Source organism: Schistocerca piceifrons, chromosome 2, assembly GCF_021461385.2.
Source record: "Schistocerca piceifrons isolate TAMUIC-IGC-003096 chromosome 2, iqSchPice1.1, whole genome shotgun sequence".
NCBI classification, from domain to species: Eukaryota; Metazoa; Arthropoda; class Insecta; order Orthoptera; family Acrididae; genus Schistocerca; species Schistocerca piceifrons.
In genome coordinates, this window is record NC_060139.1 from 538,438,670 (window position 1) to 538,452,205 (window position 13,536).

General features: G+C 43.7%; 1 protein-coding gene across 1 annotated transcript in view; it reads left to right on the forward strand.

Moving 5' to 3' along the window:
* The window catches only part of LOC124776372, a 60,708-nt gene that overhangs the window by 30,009 nt on the left and 17,163 nt on the right, over positions 1-13,536 (forward strand). Inside the window, exon 3 of the mRNA XM_047251332.1 lies at positions 12,852-13,011. Coding sequence (XP_047107288.1) covers positions 12,852-13,011 — 160 coding nt within the window. The remainder of the gene's footprint in view (positions 1-12,851; positions 13,012-13,536) is intronic.

Consider the following 13,536-nt stretch of genomic DNA (forward strand, 5'->3'; position numbering starts at 1 on the left):
TAAAGTCAGTTCAGTTCTGACTACAAATGGATTCAGGCAAACTGCAGTTTAAACATAATCTTCCTAAACAGCCAAAGTACGCGGTATAGATTCTCATGGTTGGCAACATGATGTAGTTTACTGCCCACACACCACTTCCCTCCCTGCACTTCTTAACCGAGCTGGTATTACCATTCTTTCTCCAACCCTTCTGTAGTGCTATGCTGGAGCAATTGTGAAACATGGACTGCAGTATCTACTAGGGTGCAAGTCATGTGTAACAACAGCAGCTAATACAAAAATAGATCACAATCGCCATTCATTCCAATTCTCGAACTTTCACTTGTCCTGTGATTTACTGACGTCTGATGATACTACACTCCTGGAAATTGAAATAAGAACACCGTGAATTCATTGTCCCAGGAAGGGGAAACTTTATTGACACATTCCTGGGGTCAGATACATCACATGATCACACTGACAGAACCACAGGCACATAGACACAGGCAACAGAGCATGCACAATGTCGGCACTAGTACACTGTATATCCACCTTTCGCAGCAATGCAGGCTGCTGTTCTCCCATGGAGACGATCGTAGAGATGCTGGATGTAGTCCTGTGGAACGGCTTGCCATGCCATTTCCACCTGGCGCCTCAGTTGGACCAGCGTTCGTGCTCGACGTGCAGACCGCGTGAGACGACGCTTCATCCAGTCCCAAACGTGCTCAATGGGGGACAGATCCGGAGATCTTGTTGGCCAGGGTAGTTGACTTACACCTTCTAGAGCACGTTGGGTGGCACGGGATACATGCGGACGTGCATTGTCCTGTTGGAACAGCACGTTCCCTTGCCGGTCTAGGAATGGTAGAACGATGGGTTCGATGACGGTTTGGATGTACCGTGCACTATTCAGTGCCCCCTCGACGATCACCAGTGGTGTACGGCCAGTGCAGGAGATCGCTCCCACACCATGATGCCGGGTGTTGGCCCTGTGTGCCTCGGTCGTATGCAGTCCTGATTGTGGCGCTCACCTGCACGGCGCCAAACACGCATACGACCATCATTGGCACCAAGGCAGAAGCGACTCTCATCGCTGAAGACGACACGTCTCCATTCGTCCCTCCATTCACGCCTGTCGCGACACCACTGGAGGCGGGCTGCACGATGTTGGGGCGTGAGCGGAAGACGGCCTAACGGTGTGCGGGACCGTAGCCCAGCCTCATGGAGACGGTTGCGAATTGTCCTTGCCGATACCCCAGGAGCAACAGTGTCCCTAATTTGCTGGGAAGTGGCGGTGCGGTCCCCTACGGCACTGCGTAGGATCCTACGGTCTTGGCGTGCATCCGTGCGTCGCTGCGGTCCGGTCCCAGGTCGACGGGCACGTGCACCTTCCGCCGACCACTGGCGACAACATCCATGTACTGTGGAGACCTCACGCCCCACGTGTTGAGCAATTCAGCGGTACGTCCACCCGGCCTCCCGCATGCCCACTATACGCCCTCGCTCAAAGTCCGTCAACTGCACATACGGTTCACGTCCACGCTGTCGCGGCATGCTACCAGTGTTAAAGACTGCGATGGAGCTGCGTATGCCACGGCAAACTGGCTGACACTGACGGCGGCTGTGCACAAATGCTGCGCAGCTAGCGCCATTCGACGGCCAACACCGCGGTTCCTGGTGTGTCCGCTGTGCCGTGCGTGTGATCATTGCTTGTACAGCCCTCTCGCAGTGTCCGGAGCAAGTATGGTGGGTCTGACACACCGGTGTCAATGTGTTCTTTTTTCCATTTCCAGGTGTGTATATTCACAACTGGTGTTCCACTGTAATTTATTCTAACAACAGTTACAGTCAACGTAATATGAATTATTTCTTTTGTTGGACATTTCATTCTGGATTAATTTTCTCCATCATGTTTTAAAACTTACTTAAAGCAGGTAACATTTCTACCCAGTATTCTAATATGCAGCCGAATTTCCTGTTTGCAACCCACTTGGTAAATCAGTACAGTCTCTCATAATCAGTTAAGATATTGATTTTGGTTCAGAATCAAGTGATGTTTTTTTAAGGACGACATTTCTGCTTATGAATGAATGTTATCTTTACTTAAAAAGTAGCATTAATGTTTGTCGTGGTAACTAAATGTATTCGAGAACTTGCATTGCAAATCTGTTCAAATACAACAGTAGTTTGCAAGATAATAGAATTTAGTGCTATTTCCTCCTGTTTTTCACTGAATTGTCACATTTTAAGCAGCACAATAGGTTTTTGTAGTGTCTATTTCATAGTTTATAATATAATGAGGGAAACATTCCACGTGGGAAAAATATATCTAAAAAGAAAGATGATGAAACTTACCAAACAAAAGCGCTGGCAGGTCGATAGACACACAAACAAACACAAACATACACACAAAATTCAAGCTTTCGCAACAAACTGTTGCCTCATCAGGAAAGAGGGAAGGAGAGGGAAAGACAAAAGGAAAGGAAGTGGGTGTTAAGGGAGAGGGTAAGGAGTCATTCCAATCCCGGGAGCGGAAAGACTTACCTTAGGGGGAGGAAAAAAGGACGGGTACACACACACACACACACACACACACACACACACACACAAGCAGACATATGTGTATGTGTGGATGGATGTAAGGTAAGTCTTTCCGCTCCCGGGACTGGAACGACTCCCCACCCTCTCCCCCAAAACCCACCTCCTTTCGTCCTTCCCTCTTTCCTAACGAGGCAACAGTCTGTTGCGAAAGCTTGAACCCTGTGTGCATGCATGTGTCCGCCTGTGCTTCCATCAACCCGCCAGCGCCCCTGCATGGTAAGTCACATCATCCTTGTTCTCAAATATATTTTTCCCGTGTGGAACGTTTCCCTCTATTTTTATATATATATATATATATATATATATATATATATATATATATATATATAATGAGGGAAACATTCCACGTGGGAAAAATACATCCAAAAAGAAAGATGATGAAACCCACCAAACAAAAGCGCTGGCAGGTCGATAGACACACAAACACACACACAAAATTCCAGCCCTCGCAACCAATGGTTGCCTCGTCAGGAAAGAGGGAAGGAGAAGGAAAGACAAAAGGATATGGGTTTTAAGGGAGAGGGCAAGGAGCCACTCCAATCCCGGGAGCGGAAAGACTCACCTTAGGGGGAAAAAAGGACAGGTATACACTCGCACACACACACATATCCATCCACACATACACAGACACAAGCAGACATTTGTAAAGGCCAAGAGTTTGGGCAGAGATGTCAGTCAGGGCAGATGTACAGAGGCAAAGATGAAGTTGAAAGACAGGTGAGGTATGAGCGGCGGCAAATTGAAATTAGAAATTAGCGGAGATTGAGGCCTGGCGGATAGCGAGAAGAAAGGATATGCTGAAGGGCAAGTTCCCATCTCCGGAGTTCTGACAGGTTGGTGTTAGTGGGAAGTATCCAGATAACCCGGACGGTGTAACACTGTGCCAAGATGTGCTGGCCGTGCACCAAGGCATGTTTAGCCACAGGGTGATCCTCATTACCAACAAACACTGTCTGCCTGTGTCCATTCATGTGAATGGACAGTTTGTTGCTGGTCATTCCCACATAGAACGCTTCACAGTGTAGGCAGGTCAGTTGGTAAATCACGTGGGTGCTTTCACACGTGGCTCTGCCTTTGATCGTACACCAACAACCTGAAAACAGCTTTTGCATCCCGTAACTACCCTCCCGACCTGGTACAGAAGCAAATAACCAGAGCCACATCCTCATCTCCTCAAACCCGGAACCTTCCACAGAAGAACCCCAAAAGTGCCCCACTTGTGACGGGATACTTTCCGGGACTGGATCAGATTCTGAATGTGGCTCTCCAGCAGGGATACGACTTCCTCAAATCCTGCCCTGAAATGAGATCCATCCTTCATGAAATCCTCCCCACTCCACCAAGAGTGTCTTTCCGCCGTCCACCTAACCTTCGCAACCTCTTAGTTCATCCCTATGAAATCCCCAAACCACCTTCCCTACCCTCTGGCTCCTACCCCTGTAACCGCCCCCGGTGTAAAACCTGTCCCATGCACCCTCCCACCACCACCTATTCCAGTCCTGTAACCCGGAAGGTGTACACGATCAAAGGCAGAGCCACGTGTGAAAACACCCACGTGATTTACCAACTGACCTGCCTACACTGTGAAGCGTTCTATGTGGGAATGACCAGCAACAAACTGTCCATTCGCATGAATGGACACAGGCAGATAGTGTTTGTTGGTAATGAGGATCACCCTGTGGCTAAACATGCCTTGGTGCACGGCCAGCACATCTTGGCACAGTGTTACACCGTCCGGGTTATCTGGATACTTCCCACTAACACCAACCTGTCAGAACTCCGGAGATGGGAACTTGCCCTTCAGCATATCCTTTCTTCTCGCTATCCGCCAGGCCTCAATCTCCGCTAATTTCTAATTTCAATTTGCCGCCGCTCATACCTCACCTGTCTTTCAACTTCATCTTTGCCTCTGTACATCTGCCCCGACTGACATCTCTGCCCAAACTCTTTGCCTTTACAAATGTCTGCTTGTGTCTGTGTATGTGTGGATGGATATGTGTGTGTGTGTGCGAGTGTATACCTGTCCTTTTTTCCCCCTAAGGTGAGTCTTTCCGCTCCCGGGATTGGAGTGGCTCCTTGCCCTCTCCCTTAAAACCCATATCCTTTTGTCTTTCCTTCTCCTTCCCTCTTTCCTGACGAGGCAACCATTGGTTGCGAGGGCTGGAATTTTGTGTGTGTGTTTGTGTTTGTTTGTGTGTCTATCGACCTGCCAGCGCTTTTGTTTGGTGGGTTTCATCATCTTTCTTTTTGGATGTATTTTTCCCACGTGGAATGTTTCCCTCATTATATATATATATATATATATATATATATATATATATATATATATATATATATATATATATATAAAAAAATAGAGGGAAACGTTCCACATGGGAAAAATATATTTGAGAACAAGGATGATGTGACTTACCATGCAGGGGCGCTGGCGGGTTGATGGAAGCACAGGCGGACACATGCATGCACACAGGGTTCAAGCTTTCGCAACAGACTGTTGCCTCGTTAGGAAAGAGGGAAGGACGAAAGGAGGTGGGTTTTGGGGGAGAGGGTGGGGAGTCGTTCCAGTCCCGGGAGCGGAAAGACTTACCTTACATCCATCCACACATACACATATGTCTGCTTGTGTGTGTGTGTGTGTGTGTGTGTGTGTGTGTGTGTGTGTGTGTGTACCCGTCCTTTTTTCCTCCCCCTAAGGTAAGTCTTTCCGCTCCCGGGATTGGAATGACTCCTTACCCTCTCCCTTAACACCCACTTCCTTTCCTTTTGTCTTTCCCTCTCCTTCCCTCTTTCCTGATGAGGCAACAGTTTGTTGCGAAAGCTTGAATTTTGTGTGTATGTTTGTGTTTGTTTGTGTGTCTATCGACCTGCCAGCGCTTTTGTTTGGTAAGTTTCATCATCTTTCTATTTCATAGTTTCTTGCGTATCCCTTGCACTAGCACCATGTGGGTCAAATGTCACATGATTGTTCAAGCAATGTCAATACTGTATCAAGCACATTGTTGTATCAAGAAATCTTGAACCTGTATTATGAATATCATTTGTTTAGACCTGCCTTCCAAATGCTTCAAAATAAATCTGCATGTGACCTCAAAATTCAAAGCTTCATCTGTAAATAAAAATCACTCCATTAAACAATGTAAATTGTTGACCTCAGCAGTAATATTTTAATCTGCAAATATAAGATGACCCTGTTTTTTTAAATATGAATTTAGGAGAGAACCTCATCTTACAATTGGGTAAATACAGTACAGAGTTTGGAAAGGACTTCTACCCATGTCCCTAAAATACTACAAATTGCAACAATTCTATAAATATCTCGTATTTTCTCTCTAATGGATTTCTTATCAAAGCACAGGACACAAAATCCCTTACAGAATGTTTTATTGAATATGGTTGCTCGAAATATGTTCCACCCCGTATCCTTATCACCAAACATTTTGTAGAGCCCCCGTGTGGTTGAAATAAGCCCACAAGGAATAGTAGTCATAAGTACACATGTTGTTGTTGTTGTTGTGGTCTTCAGTCCTGAGACTGGTTGGATGCAGCTCTCCATGCTAATCTATCCTGTGCAAGCTTCTTCATCTCCCAGTACCTACTGCAACCTACATCCTTCTGAATCTGCTTAGTGTATTCGTCTCTTGGTCTCCCTCTACGATTTTTACCCTCCACGGTGCCCTCCAATGCTAAATTTGTGATCCCTCGATGCCTCAAAACATGTCCTACCAACCGATCCCTTCTTCTAGTCAAGTTGTGCCACAAACTCCTCTTCTCCCCAATCCTATTCAATACCTCCTCATTAGTTACGTGATCTACCCACCTTATCTTCAGCATTCTTCTATAGCACCACATTTCGAAAGCTTCTATTCTCTTCTTGTCCAAACTAGTTATCGTCCATGTTTCACTTCCATACATGGCTACACTTCATACAAATACTTTCAGAAACGACTTCCTGACACTTAAATCTATACTCGATGTTAACAAATTTCGCTTCTTGAGAAACGCTTTCCTTGCCATTGCCAGTCTACATTTTATATCCTCTCTACTTCGACCATCATCAGTTATTTTACTCCCTAAATAGCAAAACTCCTTTACTACTTTAAGTGTCTCATTTCCTAATCTAATTCCCTCAGCATCATCCGACTTAATTTGACTACATTCCATTATCCTTGTTTTGCTTTTGTGGATGTTCATCTTATATCCTCCTTTCAAGACACTGTCCATTCCGTTCAACTGCTCTTCCAAGTCCTTTGCTGTCTCTGACAGAATTACAATGTCATCGGCGAACCTCAAAGTTTTTATTTCTTCTCCATGAATTTTAATACCTACTCCAAATTTTTCTTTTGTTTCCTTTACTGCTTGCTCAATATACAGATTGAATAACATCGGGGAGAGGCTACAACCCTGTCTCACTCCTTTCCCAACCACTGCTTCCCTTTCATGCCCCTCGACTCTTATAACTGCCATCTGGTTTCTGCGCAAATTGTAAATAGCCTTTCGCTCCCTGTATTTTACCCCTGCCACCTTCAGAATTTGAAACAGAGTATTCCAGTTAACATTGTCAAAAGCTTTCTCTAAGTCAACAAATGCTAGAAACGTAGGTTTGCCTTTTCTTAATCTTTCTTCTAAGATAAGTCGTAAGGTCAGTATTGCCTCACGTGTTCCAACATTTCTACGGAATCCAAACTGATCTTTCCCAAGGTCGGCTTCTACCAGTTTTTCCATTCGTCTGTAAAGAATTTGCGTTAGTATTTTGCAGCTGTGACTTATTAAACTGATAGTTCGGTAATTTTCACATCTGTCAACACCTGCTTTCTTTGGGATTGGAATTATTATATTCTTCTTGAAGTCTGAGGGTATTTCGCCTGTCTCATACATCGTGCTCACCAGATGGTAGAGTTTTGTCATGACTTACTCTCCCGAGGCCATCAGTAGTTCTAATGGAATGTTGTCTACTCTCGGGGCCTTGTTTTGACTCAGGTCTTTCAGTGCTCTGTCAAACTCTTCACGCAGTATCTTATCTCCCATTTCGTCTTCATCTACATCCTCTTCCATTTCCATAATATTGTCCTCAAGTACATCGCCCTTGTATAGACCCTCTATATACTCCTTCCACCTTTCTGCCTTCCCTTCTTTGCTTAGAACTGGGTTGCCATCTGAGCTCTTGATATCCACACAAGTGGTTCTCTTCTCTCCAAAGGTCTCTTTAATTTTCCTGTAGGCAGTATCTATCATACCCCTAGTGAGACAAGCCTCTACATCCTTACATTTGTCCTCTAGCCATCCCTGCTTAGCCATTTTGCACTTCCGGTCGATAACATTTTTGAGACGTTTGTATTCCTTTTTGCCTGCTTCATTTACTGCATTTTTATATTTTCTCCTTTCATCAATTAAATTCAATATTTCTTCTGTTACCCAAGGATTTCTATTAGCCCTCGTCTTTTTACCTACTCGATCGTCTGCTGCCTTCACTACTTCATCCCTCAGAGCTACCCATTCTTCTTCTACTGTATTTATTTCCCCCATTCCTGCCAATTGTTCGCTTATGCACTCCCTGAAACTCTCTACAACCTCTGGTTCTTTCAGTTTATCTAGGTCCCATCTCCTTAAATTCCCACCTTTTTGCAGTTTCTTCAGTTTCAATCTGCAGTTCATAACCAATAGATTGTGGTCAGAATCCACATCTACCCCTGGAAATGTCTTAGAATTTAAAACCTGGTTCCTAAATCTCTGTCTTACCATTATATAATCTATCTGATACCTTTTAGTATCTCCAGGATTCTTCCAGGTATACAACCTTCTTTTATGATTCTTGAACCAAGTGTTAGCTATGATTAAGTTATGCTCTGTGCAAAATTCTACAAGGCGGCTTCCTCTTTCATTCCTTCCCCCCCAATCCATATTCACCTACTATGTTTCCTTCTTTCCCTTTTCCTACTGACGAATTCCAGTCACCCATGACTATTAAATTTCCGTCTCCCTTCACTACCTGAATAATTTCTTTTATCTCGTCATACATTTCATCTATTTCATCATCATCTGCAGAGCTAGTTGGCATATAAACTTGTACTACTGTAGTAGGCATGGGCTTTGTGTCTATCTTGGCCACAATAATGCGTTCACTATGCTGTTTGTAGTAGCTAACCCGCACTCCTATTTTTTTATTCATTATTAAACCTACTCCTGCATTACCCCTATATATAGTAGTCATAAGTACACATGAAAAAACAGAATCATCAATATTAGTCAGTTGTCGACCATATACTCGCTGCCCCTCAGTGCTCAATATATCTGTAGTTTCATTTTGAAGCACCGTACAAAATGCTACTTCAAACGAACTTCTTACATCACTTATTCAGCCGGTTCGGTACCTGGTAACTCTTGGGGTACTCTTGATGACATTTTAAGCTGATAGGCGGTCATGTTATGCTGGTAGGTGTAACTGCCATTCCATATTCCCATTAGTAGAAAGAAAAGACTGTACATGATTTTATACAGTTTTTAGTGTTGTCACTGTCTTCAGAACATGTGCTTTCAGATGCATTACTGATGTGACACTGGAAGATTGGAAAGTGTTCCATCATCTGTGAAGGAATTTTCTAATTCTTCTTGCTGAGTCACTGATCCGATTGTGGTGTTGTCACAATTCAAATTGAGCAGAAACAGTAAAGATTCAAATAATTCAGCATATTTATGTTGGGTCATTATGACTTGAACGTCACACATTTCACTGTGGAGTATGTCCAAACTACGTAAAATATTTTATAGTATTTTCATATGTGTGTTGCTTATACATTTTTGCCCAAAGTCACCGAATTTCATAAACTTACCTTGGTATTTAAATGATGAGAAACAAAAGTTATAATTTTGGGTTTTGTAGACCCAAACAGAACAGTAGGGTTAATGTTGTAAATTTGAGTATTAGGATTTATTAGCTACATGGCCACAGTTTTTCACTCATCTTTCCTAAGTTGAGCTCATTTTGTCATTTTAGTGTAACAATTTTTTTGATAGTGTACCACAATCTGCTTCTTTGTTGTCAAAAAATTCTGTGATTTGCTTCTTTCTGGATCTTCATTTAAATAAATAGTTTTCACTGTTTTTATCAACACTTTCATCACCAGTCACATGCTTTCAAACTATGGGTAATTTTATCAGCTTCTTACTTTATATAGGTTTTCGAAACATATGAATCACAGATGCAAAGAGGCCATGTTTGCATTATAGGCCCCATTTCACATACTTACAATTAGTACCATGTATTGATATACAATTAGTGTCATCTATTGATATAAGTACGACAGTGTGTCTCAATCTTTTTCAGAAGCAGAACCCTTTTTAATGTCAACATTTATGATGATGGGACCCCTATGATTTCCTGTAGTATATTTTTAATGGAACATTGTATTTTGCCACCTACAAGCCCTTCCATAGTTATCCCATTCCAGAACCCCAATATAACCTCCAGTCCTTATTGTAATCCATGGGCCCTTCCCAGAACCTCTCCCCTGAGTCCATCTCCCTCCTCACCCCAACAACATCCTGCACACCCACTGTCAACATGCTCACCAAAATTCCCACCCAATAATCTTGGATGCACCATTGTAGCTGCCCACTGAAAGAATTTCCATTCTCATTGACCAACACTTCCAACCAATTGCCCAGAACCTATCGTTGCACTTCAAAGATACTAATCATATCCTTCTCCGACCTCTGTCATCCCCACCCCTTTACCTCCTGGATCCCTACTCATAATTGTTGATGCCAATTCTCTATACACAGACATCCCTCATACCCCTTGCTTTGACACTATCGAACACTACCCGTCCCAACAGCGTTTGGACTCCAAACCCACTTCCTCATTCCTTATACACCTTACCAACTATGTCCAGGCTCACAACTACTTTTCTGTCCGAAGGGAAGTTATAAGTCAAGGGCAACTGCAGGGCACCCTCATATGCTAATCTGTTTGAGCCATCTCGAGGGACCCTTCCTAGCCTCTCTAAATTACCAGCCCCTAGTCTGGTTCTGGTTCATTGACAATAGCTTCATGTTGTGGTTGCATGGCTAAGGCACCTTACCCTCATTCCTTCGCAACCTTAACACCCCTTTCCCACGCACTTCATCTGGTCCTCCTCAATCCAACGTTCGATCTTCCTGGACATTGACTTCCACCTCTCTGATGGCTTGATTCACATCTCTGTCCACATTAGAGCAACTAACCATCAACAATACCTGAATTTCAATGGCTTCCATCCCATCCACATGAAAAAAATCCCTCCCACACAGACTAGCCACCCATGGACGATAACTCTCTTGCCCAGTAGGCTGAAGGTCTTCCAAAGGCCTTCACAGGTGGGTATCCACAAACGCCACCAATCCTGTCACCGTCCTCAAGAATCAGCTTTGACCTAGTGCCCCTCTCATCACCCAATAATATCACACATTGGGCTGGAACAGCTGAACCACGTCCTTCATCAGGCTGTTATATTTCACATGCCCTGAAATGAAGGACATCCTTCTCACCCCTACTAAATTTGTGTTCTGTCACCAACTCAGCCTGTAGTTGAGATGGCATAAGAAGATCCCGACGGCTCGTACTGATGTTGTCAGCTTTCAGCTGCGAAGTGCTAACAGCTGCAGGCTGAAACAGCAGCTGTGTATAGAGCTATGACAATAGGAGGCTTTGCCATAGAGATGTTTACAAAATAGTGTCAAGTTATTGGTTGAGGTAGATCCGTGAAGCTGCCACACTCAGCCCCTGTCAGGGATTAACTTACGCCAATTCAACTACACCCAGCATCCTAGTCCATCCCTATGCCAACTCCTTGCCACAAGAATCATATCCCAGCACTTCATACACCGACCCTGTCACAGGTTTATCTTACCCCATCACAGCCGGGTCACCTGTGAAAGCAGCGATGTCATACACTAACTCTGCTGCAAACACTGCACAGCATTTATGTCACTAGGACCAACCAGCTGTCCACCTGGATGAATGGCCACAACCGAACTGTTGCCAAAAGCAAAGTTGATCAAGCAGTGACACTAAATGTGGCTGAGCATAATAGATTTAGTTTCAATGGCTGCTTCACATCCCAGCCACCAGGATCCTTTTTCTCACCACCAGGTACTCTGAACTACATAGATGGCAATTACCCTTGCCACACATCCTTTGCTCCCATAATCGTCCTGGCCTCAATCTCCAGAAACCTGTAGTCCCTACACCCTCCTGCTAACAGCATCCCCTTCCGCCATCCTCTCAGCTCCTCCCATTTCATGTCCCCAGATCATTTCAGTGTACGCTGCTCCATACCAGCTCTGACAACCATGCATCACATGTCTAGCCTGTGCACCTCTCATCCCTTCCTCTCACATTACTAGCTGGCAAACTAGCTGCGCGCCATCCCTCCCCCCGATCTGCCAGCTACCCACTCCAACCCCTCTCCCTACTTCTTGCCTCTCTCTCCCACTACCAACCCCACCCACTCAACACAACCTAGTCCAGTTGCTGAATTGCAGCTCTAGCCGGCTAGCCGGTGTGTCTATCTGGCACCATCTATGTAGGGCATGAGAGAGAGAGAGAGAGAGAGAGAGAGAGAGAGAGAGAGAGAGAGAGAGAGAGAGAGAGATTACTCCAAAATCTAGCAGGGTGTTTTTTGTGTGTGTGTAGCTATCAATGGCTCAGTGAGCCATGTTTCTTGGTGAGGGGTCTCCTTCAATCCAAAAGTATTTCATTCTACCAGTACCTATCCTACGACATTTGAGGCTGCTATTGATTCATTCCCAAGAGGAAATTGAATTGGCTAAGCACCTATTCATGTACTTGGGTGTTGCTGTAGTGTTAAAGAAGTTGAACACTGAAGTGTTGTTCCTTTTTTTTTTTATACAAGGTACCAAAAAATAGGTATGAATATCAAAAGTTTCTAGTTCTCAAGAAATTGTGATTAACAACATATAATTTTTGGCAATTTTGTTGAGAAATAGTGTTGTTTTGGTTCATAGTTAATTAAATTTTAATTTTTTCTGCCTTCCCCTCCATCCCTCTCCCTGTCCCTCCCTCCCTCCCTCCTCTATGCATTATGAATGGAGGGACATTGAAGTAATGTATTTAGAAATACCACAAGCATTTGCAGTGTTTTAAAGTGAAAGTGCACTTGTGTTTGTGGCAAAGATGCACTGTGTTCCCTTATTTTGTAATGTATTACATGAAACTATGACTTTTGCATGCCATGTAATATGCATACTTTTATATGTCACTTTTTTTCTTTTAGCGGGGAAAATTCTACCCTCAACTGTCATATCTTGTGAAAGTTAACACTCCTCGTGCTGTCATGCTGGAAACCAGAAAGGCATTTCGGAAATTGCCTAATCTCGAGTCTGCAATTACGACATTGAGTAACTTGAAGGGGGTAGGGACAACAATGGCCTCAGGTATGTGTAATTTTTTTAGTCAATCTTTAGATTAGTGAGATGTCATTCTTCATCTCCTTGTGTCTTATGCATGAGAATTGTCGAACAAAAATGTAAAAATATGTACCTCCCTCAGTCCTAGAAGTTGTTCCACAAATTAGTCAGTTTAAGTTTTTGTTTTTAGTTCTCACCAAAGTTGTGTGAGGGGATGGTGACTTCTTGCTGCACAAGAAATATTTCCTTGAGCAGTATAGAAAGGATTTAAAAACAGGCATCTTATGTAAGAACTTGTTATTTTTTGTTTACTGGAGAAAGAAAAACTGTGATGGTATTGGTTTCTGTTTGTTGGACAATGGACACCAAGCTGTGTGTAAAACAGCAGAATCAGTAGTGGGTTGAAACATGTCAAATATTTCTTGCACTCAAATCTGGTTTTAATCCGTACTAAACCAGCCCAACTCACACTTCAACATTCTGTTTAGTTGTGAGTAATGACTGATAGACTCATTTGCATGTATACAGGGAGGTGAGTTGTTCCTGTAGGAT